The following is a 13,583-nucleotide window of genomic DNA, read 5'->3' on the forward strand; positions in this document are numbered from 1 at the left end:
GTTGTGTACTCCACCACGGCACGTCTCTGTTTGAGGACGCTCGGACAGCTTTGGTAAAATGAACTGAGTATCTTATCGTTTAACTTTTGAGAAAAGGATTCTAATTCCTGAATTGAATCAATCTTTCCCCTCTCCGTTACTAAGCTCGTATTCAGATTTTGTACATATTGATCCCAGTTTGTTTTCCTGGGATTTCTGAATGTAGTAGCAAGGCAATCGCCTTCCTTCCATTCAAACATAATATGTCTATGATCAGACAAAGAGGTTTCATCCGACACATGCCAGTTTGAAATTCTTTCATAAATTGCAGCGTTGCATAAAGTCAAGTCTAAAACTTCTTGTCTGATTGCGTTTGAAAAAGTTGGTTCATTTCCCTTATTACATATATCTATGTTACTTGCTGAGAGATATTCCAATAGGCACTCACCTCGACTGTTGATATCCGTACTTCCCCACACCGTATGATGGGCGTTGGCGTCACACCCAAGAATGAATGGCTTGTTGATTTCTCTGCATTTTTGGACGAATGGATCGATCTCAGGAGGAGGAACCACAGTATCATCACCAGGGAAGTACGCTGAAGCCACAACGACCTCTGTTTTTCCCCTAGTTGTTGGTACCTCCACCATGACCGCAACAATGTCTCGTTTAATAAATTCTGTAATTGGATAGCATTTGAGTGTTTTATCAATTAATATAGCAGTTCTAGGTGAACTCTGAGTTTCGTCATAGAACAACTTACAATTTTGTGTTTGAATACCAAGTATTTTTCCTTTATTGGACCATGGCTCCTGAATAAGAGCCACGCCCAAGCCTTGCTTACAGAACCTCCGACTCAACACAGCAGACGCACCCTTTGCGAGATGGAGGTTCACCTGCACGAACTTAATCGGTTTCATGAGAAGGCAGTGAACGCTTTTCTTTACCTTTGCAGGAAGCGATGGTCCTATCGTTTTCATTTTCAAGAAATACACGGGTTTCTCTCATCTTATCAGGCATCCTTTCAGGCACACTCCTTTTCGTGGAATGCTGGCCATCTTTACTGCTTGAACCAATGAAAGGTTCCTTTGTATATTCCGTTATGTTCGATTTTGCACCTACAGTTGATGCGTTACCTTTGGGAGGAGTGGCAGTTATCTCCGTATGACGCTGCCCAGGATATTTCACCTTTCTCAGCTGCGTTTCGCCAAAGCGGAAGTTTAGAATAAAGTTTCTTTGCGACAGTATCTCCAAGGGACCTTCATCTACGTTTAGCATCCACTCTGCGTGTTTATTCGCGTTTGAACGGGTTAGAATTCTCCAGCCTTTTGTGCTTACGTCATTCTGACTCTCTATGAGTCCTCTAAGCCGCTCATCGCTGTAGTCAGCACTGAGGGGAAAGAACGCATGAAAAACTTCCGGGCGAGGAATATCTTTTTCATCCAACGCAATTAGTTCCGCATTTTCCCAAGGAGAGAGCATCCCAGTTACATCTTTTAGCCAATTTTCAGTTACTGAGTCTTTGCAGTCAAGGACCAGATAACCATGCCTATAGCTACATTTTGTAAATTTGGGTTTAACTTTCTCATGTCTTTGATTCTCTATTCTTAAAAGAATTGCTTCCTGCAGAGCATCAAGTTGCTCTGTTGTCATTTGATGATTTGGATAATCTTTTACTAGTATGCCCATTTTAACCATCCTTGCCGCATCTCTATAGGAGTGTTTTGTTGAATTTGGAATGGCTGGCAGGTTACCAGAATATTCCGGAACTTTTAATGCAGCCTTCCCTGAATTCTTAACAGTCTTGGATGTTAGAAGAGATTAACCCCGCACGCATCTTTGGACAGAGGTTCTCCTTCGTCCTCTTTGCGTTCGGGTTCTCTTCACTACTACCTTGTTCACCTTCTCTCAATCTTTTAGTTGTGTTTGGAGTGCCAGGAGTAACATTAGAAAATACTTGTTTTCGAGCTTCGTGTTTATTCAGCCCAGCTTCCAGACATTTCTTCATTTTATTCCTTTGTCCTTTTGACATATTTTTACGCCATTTGAATTTTGCTTAGTAACTATTCTGTTTTTTTCTCTTTTGGCATTTATCCAGTAGATCCTCATAGGTTTTCTCCCGAAGTATACCCAGGGAGCTCTTTTCAAAATTTTCACTGGAGTCTTGGTAAGCTTCTTCTTAAAACAAGTGAGAGGATTTCTATCGAAATTGGAAGGCATCTGAGTGAAATCTCGGTAAGAAATTCAGAAGGAATTGAAATTCCTAGTAACTGAGTAACTGCAAAAGTGGTCGGTAGAGTCCCAGAAAAAATCTCAAGTAGAAATTCCGCACGCTATGTCCAAAGGGAAGTATTATGAAAAGTGAATGTACCTCAAAAGTTATTCGCTAGAGCCGTATTTTTGGACCTCTAGATTCAGAATATGTGCGATTTAAAAAAATCCATCTTGGGTTTTTCCCATACATTTTTATATGGGATGAAATCAACCTTAAAATGACTTTTTTCGCCATTTGTATGGGAAAATAGGGAAAAAATCAAACAAATCGAAAAAAATCGAAAAACTCAAGATGGATTATTTTAAACCGCTCAGATTCTGAAACTAGAGGTCCAAACCTACGATCCTATGGAATAACATTTGAGGTACATTCGATTTTCATAATACTTCCCTTTGGACATAGCGTGTCCCGCGAGAAAAAACGAGAATAATATCTAGAAGAATGTTTTGAGGAATTATTTTATTTATTTATTTTTTTTATTTATATTTAATTTATTTATTTTTTTTATTATTGCTCTATTATTGGAGAAATCCCAGAAGAAACCTCGTAAATAACCATTCAGAAGGAATTCCGGTAACAATCTTGGGAAGAATTCAAGAATGCTACGTCCATGAAAGTAGTACACAAGAAAATCTAGTTTTAAATCTTCCAGGAAATATTCTGGGATTAATTCCAAAACAAATCCCGTGATGAAATTCAGAAACTACCCTAAGAAGAACTTTTGATAGATTTCTGAATGAAATACCGAAAGGAATCTCAAAAAGAATCCTTATACAGGAATACCGTTAACTATTTTGTAAGAAATCGAGGAAGGACTTCAAGGAGGAACACCGGAAGGTGTTCAGCATGAATCAGGAATCTCGAGGAAAAAAAATCTAATCTTAATCCTGAAAGCAATTCAAGGAAAACCCACACAGATAAAAATAATGAGGTTTACACGTCATGTGAACTTCATTTTAGTCATGTAAACTTAGTGTTATGATGGTTTACATGATATATCATGTAAATTTGTGTTATATGTCATGTAAACTCTCAGAGTCATGCTGAATTACATGACATATAATGGAAGTTTACATGATATTTCACGAACTTTACATGATATGTCATGTAAACTTCTGCGATATCCCACGCTCCAATTACACAAGTTTACAAAATAAAACGAAAGTCATGAACTTCTGTCATCGACCAAAATTTTTGAAGCACAATTTAGTGCTGATTTCGAAACCGACCTTCAAAAAATTTAAAGTAGAACAGTTTTTGAGTTTTAGCTCAATATCGAGTTTTGTAACCTTTCGAAATATGTAATTTACTAAAACTCAAATATATTGCGTTTTGTTCAACCAATTTTAAATATTTTTCCATAAATTAAAAGCTGAATACAATACCATTCGATCATCTGAATACAGGTTTTGCGTCAGATTGATGAAATTCGAGATATTGGCGAGTTTTAGGGATGACCTTCTTAAATTTTAGCAAAATTCCCAAAATTTTTTGAAGAAATGTATTTTTTTCAATAAGAAAAAAACAACTTAAAAATTCTTTCTCGACGTTTATTTGACATATCATATGTATGCGAGATACAGTAAAAATTTCAGCTCAATCGGAGTATTGATTACGGAGAATGAGATGTTTGAAGTGAGCGACTTTGCTTAAAAATAGAACAAAAATCGATTTCAAATCATCAACCTTGTATGGAAAGTCGAAAAAATTTCCGCTCTACTGTAATTTTTTTCCTTCGCGTTTTCGAAATCAGAGCATGATTCTAAACCAAAAATGATCATCAGCTTACCGAGTTCAAAAATGCTGTAAACTAGTGTTATGTGCATCATATGTCACAGAATTTTACACTCTTTTTTCGATCTGTGCATAGATAGAATTTCTGGTGAACGAAATTAGGATAGATTCCCAGCAAATCCAAAGTTAGAAAGTCAATCATGATACTTCATCACAGCCACCAAACCGTCGAGGAGTGGCGATCAGGTATGATTCGGTTTTCTTGGCTCCTTTTATGGTGTAATGACGTTCAGTGTAACCGGATGAAGTCAGCTAATTCACAATAATGTGTATCATAATAAATATACAACGGTGGAAATAAATAAAGAAACGAATACAACAAACAGAACATAATTATACTGATCATTTCTACCAAATTAAAGAAGATTTACTACAACATAGCTCCAATTTATCAAAAAACATGGTATATTTTCCCCAGAAAAGTCAAAACTTCTCAATCTGTTTCACCCGCCACTTCTCCGTATTTCTCACAAAAGGAAGAAATCCTCAGAAGAGAAAAAATGCATCTTCCAGATTCCTGCTTCACGGAAAATTTATTGCTTCGACCCGTGCAATGTGAACCGCATATTTCAACCACAATTATTCATATTTCATGTTTGGCGGCTGCTCTCTGGCTTTGCTTCTTGTAGGTACCTAAACAGACTGACTTCCAGAACGAGAACCGCATCGCCACATTAGGAAATGCCCCGCCTTCTGTCGAGTTCTTCCCAAGTTCACCATAAGTAGTAAGTGACACATAAAGTTGAAGGGACAGCAAAAAAAAAAAAATCAGGCAGTAAAGATCCGTTCGCGTTTGTTTCGGTTTGCCACCAACCGGAACGGTTCGGAAAACATCTTGTTCAATCCTCATGGTGGTCATGGAGCGACGAAGGAAAAATAAACATTCATCGCTGCGGGGATGTTCGGGTGAAACGCTCCACTTGCAGACAAGTTGAAAAAATGTGTCAACAGTGTTGCCAGTTCATTAGTTCTTAGTGCGTTTGGATGGAATTGCAAGCAAAGTCAACAAATCGTTAGTACCGTAATCCGGGGTATCATTGATCAGCGGGGTAACACTGATCGGCTTGACCCACCTCATGAAATGTTCAAACAAGCATTTTACATTGAATCAGTTTCTACTATGGAATGGTATATCGTAATCTGCTATCATTTAGCTATTAAATGACATGCAATTTATGAAAATTGAATTTCATAAACATTGAATTAAATCGATTTTTCCATAACTGTGTTTCGTAACGCAATGAGATATACTGTCAAACATTCATGCTTGGCGTGAATACTAGATATAATATGAGGTTCGAAATCACTGTATTACTTCAATATGACATCCTAGAGTTGGATTTAATAAACGAAACTTTTATGAAAATGCTATTTTTCAGTAAAATTTACGATTTATTCAAAGTCGACTATCAATTCCTTAAGCCATTGCCTACCTTTAGGCGTTATTCGTGGTTTAGAGGATTTTAATCCTAAAATAACTTAAAAAGTACATTATTTGTAAGAATTTAGACAACATATTCGAAATCAGCGACCCCGAATTTAGTAAGTAAGGGTATTTTCAACACAAATGAACATTGATCACTGACATGATCAATGTTACCCCAAATCAACACAATCAAAAATTAGATTTAAAAACCCTTTAAAACATGTTTTAAAGTTTTACAATACTTTTTCGAGTAGCTTAACACAAACTCAGAGGGCCAGTACTTCTTATAAAAATATGAAACATGTAACTTTTGCTTTGACAAGAGAATTATTCAAGAAAGATCGAAAATTCTGATCAATGTTACCCCGGATTACGGTACTGTGTTATACATTTCATATTCAGTTTTCAACCAAAATTTCATTATAAGTGTTGCCAATTCAACACTGATTTCAGTTAAACAGTAACCCAAGTAACCAAAAGTTCCGCTTCCCATGACAAAATGCACTATCAAGTTCCGCGAAGTTCAGATAAAGTTCCAAACGGAACTTTCTGGCTGCTTAAGAGGCTAACGATGAGCCTTGCTGGAACTTCGGTCACAAGTTCCGGCAAGGCTAATTGTTAGCCTCTTAAGCAGCCAGAAAGTTCCATTCGGAACTTTATCTGAACTTCGCGGAATTTTAAAGCTGCTTAAGATGCTATGTCGGAACTTTGCCGGAACGTTCAAGTTCATAGAAGTTCAGTTCAGTAGCATTGTGTTTCAATGAAGATTAAATTTATTTCTTTTACAGAAAACAACTGTTTAAGCGTACACGAATAAAAGACAAATATGAATTTATCAAATCAATTAATACTAGGCTTGAGCAAAAAAAAATTGCCGCCCATCGGATTCGAACTGACAGTCGCTGCGTGAGAGCCCTACGCTCTACCACAGTACTACAGCTGCGACTGAGTGGACAGCAGGTAAAGTCTGACTTGAATCGATTTTCTGTCGACAGCTAGTTTTGCACATTTGTACAGTAGTGAAGTTAGCTTGACTTTGTCAAGTGTCTTCAGCAGCGCAGCGGTAAGTCGGCAGGCTATCACGCAGGAGAATGCAGTTCAAATCTACATAGCAGCGACATAGGGTCTTGTACCATTTGGGCAGGTGTACCTATTTTGGGCACTTGCCACTATAACTAAGTTCATTTCAAACCGATTGAATTGAAATTTTGTACAGAGTTAGGCACGTACAGTATCTAACTCTGTACAAAAATTCAAATCAATCGGTTTGAAATTGACTTCGTTATAGTGGCAAGTGCCCAAAATAGGTACATCTGCCCAAATGGTACAATACCCTATGTGAAATTATAATTATCAGTAGCAATTACCAGACGTGAATCACACCCCCACCAACAGGGTGTGATTCTAAAAAACACATTTTTGTTTCTGCATGAATTTTGACAAAGTTCTGTCAGAAGCTGCTTAGAAGGCTATCCAGCGTGCTTATGTGAACTTTCAAGTTCCAAAATTACTTAAAAATGAAGCTGCTTAGAAGGCTAATGAGCGACCTCGAACAAGCTGCTTAGCTTATAAAGTACCCTTTTATCTGAACTTTTGGTTACTTGGGAATGGTTATGAGTGGCTTTAGTAGTTTTCGTTTAAACCATTTTTCTCCCACGACTCATTCCACACTTCCCCCACCCACTAAGAAGACACTTGTTGAGCACAGCCGTCATTCGGCGGCGCATCCAAAATCATATGAAGATTAATGACTCGGTTATTGTCGTCGTTTACTACCATCATATCGGAGCTGCAAACGGTACGGTACGCCCATTGTAATCATTTTTTCCTTCTCTTTTTTCTTTTCCATTTTCAGAGTATTCGGCTCGAGACGATGTTCGAAATGTCTGGCTTCAATTAGTTCCTCCGAGTTAGTTATGCGAGCTCGACACCTAGTTTTCCACATACGGTGCTTCTCCTGTGCGATCTGCAATACCCTGCTGAACAAGGGCGACCACTTCACGATACGGGACTCGGCGGTGCTCTGTCGGTAAGGATCTTTGGTTTGAAAATGGAAAATGATAAAAGATGATTTTATTTCAATAACTACGATTCATCTGACTGTAAATGTGCTGCTAGTGAAATCCCAGGAGGAATTCTTTGGTGAATTCCTGGTGGTGGAATTCTTTAAAAATTCTAGAGAAATATCTGTTTGAATTTCTGGAGGAATTCCTGGTGGAATTCCTAGAGGAATTCCTGATAGAATTCCTGGTGGAATTCTTGGAGGAAACCCTGATGGAATTCCCGTAGGAATTCCTGGTTCAATTCCTGGAGGAATTATCGGTGGAATTCCTTAAAGAACTCCTGGAGGAATTCCTGAAGGAACTCCTGGAGGAATTCCTGAAGGAGCTCCTGGAGGAATTCCTGAAGGAGCTCCTGGAGGTTCTCCTGGAGGAATTGCTGTAGGAACTCCTGGAGGGATTCCTAAAGAAATTCCTGGAAGAACTCCTAGAGAAATTCCTAGAGGAACTCCTGGAGGAATTCCTGGAGGAACTCCTGGAGGAACTCCTGGAGGAACTCCTGGAGGAACTCCTGGAGGAACTCCTGGAGGAACTCCTGGAGGAACTCCTGGAGGAACTCCTGGAGGAACTCCTGGAGGAACTCCTGGAGGAACTCCTGGAGGAACTCCTGGAGGGTCTCCTGGAGGAACTCCTGGAGGAACTCCTGGAGGAACTCCTGGAGGAACTCCTGGAGGAACTCCTGGAGGAACTCCTGGAGGAACTCCTGGAGGAACTCCTGGAGGAACTCCTGGAGGAACTCCTGGAGGAACTCCTGGAGGAACTCCTGGAGGAACTCCTGGAGGAACTCCTGGAGGAACTCCTGGAGGAACTCCTGGAGGAACTCCTGGAGGAATTCCTGGAGGAACTCCTGGAGGAATTCCTGGAGGAACTCCTGGAGGAATTCCTGGAGGAACTCCTGGAGGAACTTCTGGAGGAATTTCTGAAGGAACTCCTGGAGGAACTCCTGAAGGAACTCCTGAAGGAACTCCTGGAGGAACTCCTGGAGGAACTCCTGGAGGAATTCCTGAAGGAACTTCTGGAGGAATTCCTGAAGGAACTCCTGGAGGAACTGCTGGAGGAACTCCTGGAGGAACTCCTGGAGGAACTCCTGGAGGAACTCCTGGAGGAACTTCTGGAGGAACTCCTGGAGGAACTCCTGGAGGAACTCCTGGAGGAACTCCTGAAGGAACTCCTGGAGGAACTCCTGGAGGAATTTTGGTGGAATTCCTGGAAGAATTCCTGATGAAATACCTGGAGGAACTCCTGATGGAATTTCTGGAGGAATTCTTGGTGGAACTCTTGATGGAATTTCTGGAGGAATTCTTGGTGGAATTCCTGAGGGAATTCCTGGGAGAATTCCTTCAATTATTCCCTGGAAAGAATTTCTCGAAGAATTTCTGGTGGAATTCCATTAGGAGCTGCTCCGTTAGGACTTCTTGAAGGAAATCCTGAATTCCAGGAGAAAGCTTTACAAGAGTTACCAGTGAAATAAGTAGATGTCTTCCGTCACACATATTGTCGCTCAAATGTTCTTAGCTTTCGTACGTGTGTCGTTTGTCATATTCATTGAACCTTTCTCCCTTCCCCATACAGGTCTCACATCGACATCCCCCCGCTGGACCCGGGCGCACCGATACCGCTGGCCATGCAGTGCCAGTACCCCAGCCAGTACGGAACCTCCCCCAGTGCCCCCCTCAGCCCGAGCGACTCGACCGGAAGCAATAAAATGCCCCCGGCGGGTTACTTCTCGCCGCATCACACCGTTACCGCCCTGCCGCAGCAACCCCGCCAGAAGGGTCGGCCCCGGAAGCGGAAACCGAAGGACATCGAGGCGATGACCGCCAGCTTAGGTTAGTATCAGACTCACCCACCCCCCGCATGCATGACAAATAGTCAGTCGTGTATATGAATCAGATTGAGCTTCTGCTTGTTCGGGGCGAAAGTCACGCTTGCCACGACTGGCGACCGTCCGTTCGATCGCAGGGTTTAGATTATGGAGTTAGGTTGGCTTGCGCGCGAAGTGGAATATTTATTGAATTGGAGCGGTGACGTTCGGCACTTCAAGCTCCCGCCGCCTCGGCGCACCCCGGAGGGAAATACATAAATATTTAATGTGCAGTTCGTGACGGTGGGGAATCTTCGGGTCCCCACGGGAACTTTCGCGTGTGGCAATTTCAGCTAGGCGAACGGCGATTGCTATCGATAATTGTTTCTACGGCAATTTGACCTCTGCTATTGCTACTTATGTAAATGCTTTTGGGTGTAGGGAAGAATAAGGAAAAGCGAGTTGGGACCAGAGCAGGGAGTAAAAATTGCTGTTTGTAATAATACCAAAACTGTTCTACACATTGATGTGCTGTCGGCGTAACCACCAACACCATTTATTGCGAGAGAATTGCGTTTTTACGCTTCAACTATTTTCGAAGACAATTTCTTGGCAGCCTTACCAGAAACGCTCCACATAAAACTAAAAACGCTCCATAAAGAATAAACATATGTTTCATGGAAATGTGCAATATTTCCCATAAATAATTGAAAACATTCCATAGGGTAAATGTACCAATAGTGGTGCTATTAGTAGCTTCTTGTAGTAAAATAATTGAATAAAATTGATAATACCATAAAATAAATAGTATCAAAACGTTGATCGGTAGATTTTCACTTGAATTTGCTAGGAAAAATGTAAAAACCATTGTTTATTTCTGTTTTTGATAATAAATCACTTGCACCAACTATAGGTACACGGTTCCTATTATGGAGGTAAAATTTAACATTGGTTCCTATAGTGGCGCATCCCATTGAATTCTTATGGGACCCACCACTATAGGAACACTACCACCACTATATGTGCAAAGGAGCAAAAAAAATAAGGAAAATAATTGATTAAAATAGGTTTTTCGGCAAATCCTGACTACAAAACTGAATTTATGTTATTAATTAGGTATGAAGCATCTATTAAAAATGTAATTTGCAGGCTCTTTGGTCGAAATAGTGCTAAATTGCCACTACCACCACTATTGGTACTACCTCCACTAAGGGAGCTTTTACCCTACTTTATAAAAAATGAACTGGCAAAACATTAAATTTTGGGTTTGGGTTATTTAAGGCTCCCTAATTTTTTTATTGAGCATAAGTTACAGAATCTTCATACATAACTTGTGTGTTTGAATGAAATTCATGCTTGCAAAGCATCATGCAACTATGGTCAAGTGGAGGGTTTGTTTTTTAAACTTCTTTATATTTGTGCTTTTTTTCACACGCAAGCGGTGAGTTCAATGTTTGTTTAACCTTTCGGAACTCTTCGAATGAGTGTAATCAGTTTCGTACCTTTTAATTCCGCCCTATGTTGCTTATCCTTTGACAGATACGCGTATTTCGACTACCACTGATTACACTCATACGAAGAAGGTATTCTGCTTAGAGGGTTCGAAAAGTCGGAACAAGATCTTTCGGAACTGTTTGATGCTAAAACTGCACTGCGCTCGCGTTGTATACGATGAACGAGGGTTTTTTAGTAGTGTTGTACTTTACAGCGCGCGTCCTGAAGGGTTAAGAATCTTCAAGAGCCTGATCGGATCTACAAGTGTTATCTATTTAAAACGCCTTGAATCCTTGCTGGAACTGCGCAGTGCGCATTGCCTGCAACGTTTTTAAACGCTTTTAAACGCCCCAGAAATCCCACTGAAGATCTCCTGAAAGCAGTGATCCAACATTAATTTTCAAAAACTGTAGGCCCCCTCAATCCCCACAAAGCATTTTATAACGCCCCTGAGACCCTGAAAAAATCTTCAGAATCTTCTTGAATTTCCTCCGAAAACCCCATGCAACGCACCCGATACTCTCTCAAACCCCCCGAAAACGCACTTGTAACGCCTCCTGATCTCCCTGAAAATCCTAAAAATACTGAAAAAACCCCCTGGAACCACATAGGATTCCATGTAAAGCACCTAAGGTCTTCAGAAACCTTAAAAAATGCTCACGCCTGCGGATCTCCCTGAATATCCTCTGAAACTTTTAGAAATAGCTCCGAAAACTCCGTGCAAATGTCTAGGAACCCATGTGATACATCATCTTAGTCTCTCCGAAACCCCCTAAAACTTCCTTGTAACGCCTCCAGAATCTCCTGAAAATCATCTTAATCTTCCTGAAATGCCACTGAGAACGCACTGGAACCTCCTTGTACCCCTTGTACTTGAGACTCTCCGAAACCTCTTGTAACGCCTCAGTAACTCCCTGAAAGTTTTTGAAACGTAATGAAATGCTTCCAAAAATCCCATGAAACCTCTCGAAACGCCCATGAAACCTCTAGCGCTCCACATGGCCACAGCAGTCACGCAGTTCCGTGGGACAGACCCCATGTCCCGGCACCGAATACCAAAGCTGCGGAATTCCTATCGGTTAACAAGTGCAGTAAGCATCCTAAACCAGGATATTTTGCCACAGTACTTGGAGGCCGTACAGCACCTTGAGGATCTGCAGTTTACGGTGTATTCAGCTGCGGTGGCTGTTGTCAAGACGCTGGGACTGCGGACGCGCCCGCAATTCGACGGTGAAGGTCGCACACGCCCCAGCACACAGAAACCCGCGTGGATGCGACGTTTGGAGAACCGGATCGCCACATTGCGGACCAAGATTGGTCGATTAACACAGTACAAGCAGGGGAATCGATCAACGAGGCTAGTTCGTTATGTTGCTGAAATTGTGAAGCCCGCAGAACTCCGAGATCTCACAGAAGTCAACATTACGGAGATCCTCGACACCCATGTACAGCGGTTGAGTGCTCTTGCGAAACGATTGCGGCGTTATGGAGAATGTTCGAAGCGGAAGGAACAAAACCGGATGTTCAACATAAACGAAAGAGAGTTCTACAACTGCATCCGAAACGACAAGCCTGACTATGGAGAAGGCCTTCCGGAGATTGGCGAAGTCACACAGTTCTGGGCCAATCTATGGGAGAACCCTGTCCAGCACAGCGACGATGGGATGTGGTTGGCAGAAGAAGAGCGACAGTGTAATGGAGTTGGAGACATGACCGCGGTCGTAGTAACCGCTCAGGATGTACGCGAGGCTACCCGGTATACCAGAAATTGGGCTGCACCAGGACCCGATTTCGTGCACAATTTTTGGTATAAAAAGCTCACGACGATCCACGGGCGGATGGCGGTATGCTTCAACATGGTGCTAGAAGACCCCACGCAGCTACCAGAGTTCATTACCAGGGGTATCACTTATCTTCTGCCGAAGGACCAAAACACAGCTGACCCAGCAAAGTACAGACCAATAACGTGTCTTTCGAGTCTGTACAAAGTGCTGTCGTCGGTGATAGCGAGGAGGATACAAACTCACTGCGATGCCAACAACGTAATGACCGAAGAACAAAAAGGGTGTCGCAAAAACACGCAAGGCTGCAAAGATCAGGTCATTATAGATGCAGTCATTGTGGGTCAAGCCACCGATAAGCAGAGGAACCTGAGCATGGCGTACATCGACTACAAGAAGGCGTACGACTCAGTGCCGCACTCGTACCTTCTTAAGGTGCTGCAGTTGTACAAGGTAGACGGGAACGTCATCAGGCTGATGCAACACGCAATGGGGATGTGGAGCACGTCCCTACAAATCACCGACGGAACAGCTGTGTTGCGGTCCAGAACTCTCAGCATCAAGAGGGGTATATTTCAAGGCGATACCTTCAGTCCGCTATGGTTCTGCCTTGCAATGAACCCCCCTCAGCAGAGCACTCAACCAATGCAACTATGGCTACCAACTGAAAAGTGGGAGAAGGAGTACTAGAATAACCCACACCTTCTTTATGGACGACCTGAAGCTGTTTGCGGAATCAGTACAGAGGCTGCATCAACTGTTGCAGCTTGTGACGGTGTTCAGCAACGACATCCGGATGGAGTTTGGAATTGACAAATGTCGGTCAGTCCATCTTCGCCGGGGTCAAGTAGTGGACGCCAGCTGTTTCCGCGTCAACGAACAGGAGGAGATTCGGAATATGGTTGAAGGCGAAGTGTACAAATACCTCGGCTTCCTGCAACTTAGAGGTATTCGCCACACAGCGATCAAG

General features: G+C 42.0%; 1 protein-coding gene across 2 annotated transcripts in view; it reads left to right on the forward strand.

Annotated features, from left to right (window-relative positions):
* Positions 1-13,583, forward strand: part of LOC109398732 (protein apterous) — a 274,586-nt gene that overhangs the window by 214,506 nt on the left and 46,497 nt on the right. For both annotated transcript variants that reach the window (XM_029859067.2, XM_062850690.1), the window contains exons 4-5: positions 7,330-7,503; positions 9,107-9,363. In XM_029859067.2, the coding sequence (XP_029714927.1) occupies positions 7,330-7,503; positions 9,107-9,363 (431 nt within the window). The remainder of the gene's footprint in view (positions 1-7,329; positions 7,504-9,106; positions 9,364-13,583) is intronic.

This window comes from Aedes albopictus, chromosome 2 (genome assembly GCF_035046485.1).
Source record: "Aedes albopictus strain Foshan chromosome 2, AalbF5, whole genome shotgun sequence".
NCBI classification, from domain to species: domain Eukaryota; kingdom Metazoa; phylum Arthropoda; class Insecta; order Diptera; family Culicidae; genus Aedes; species Aedes albopictus.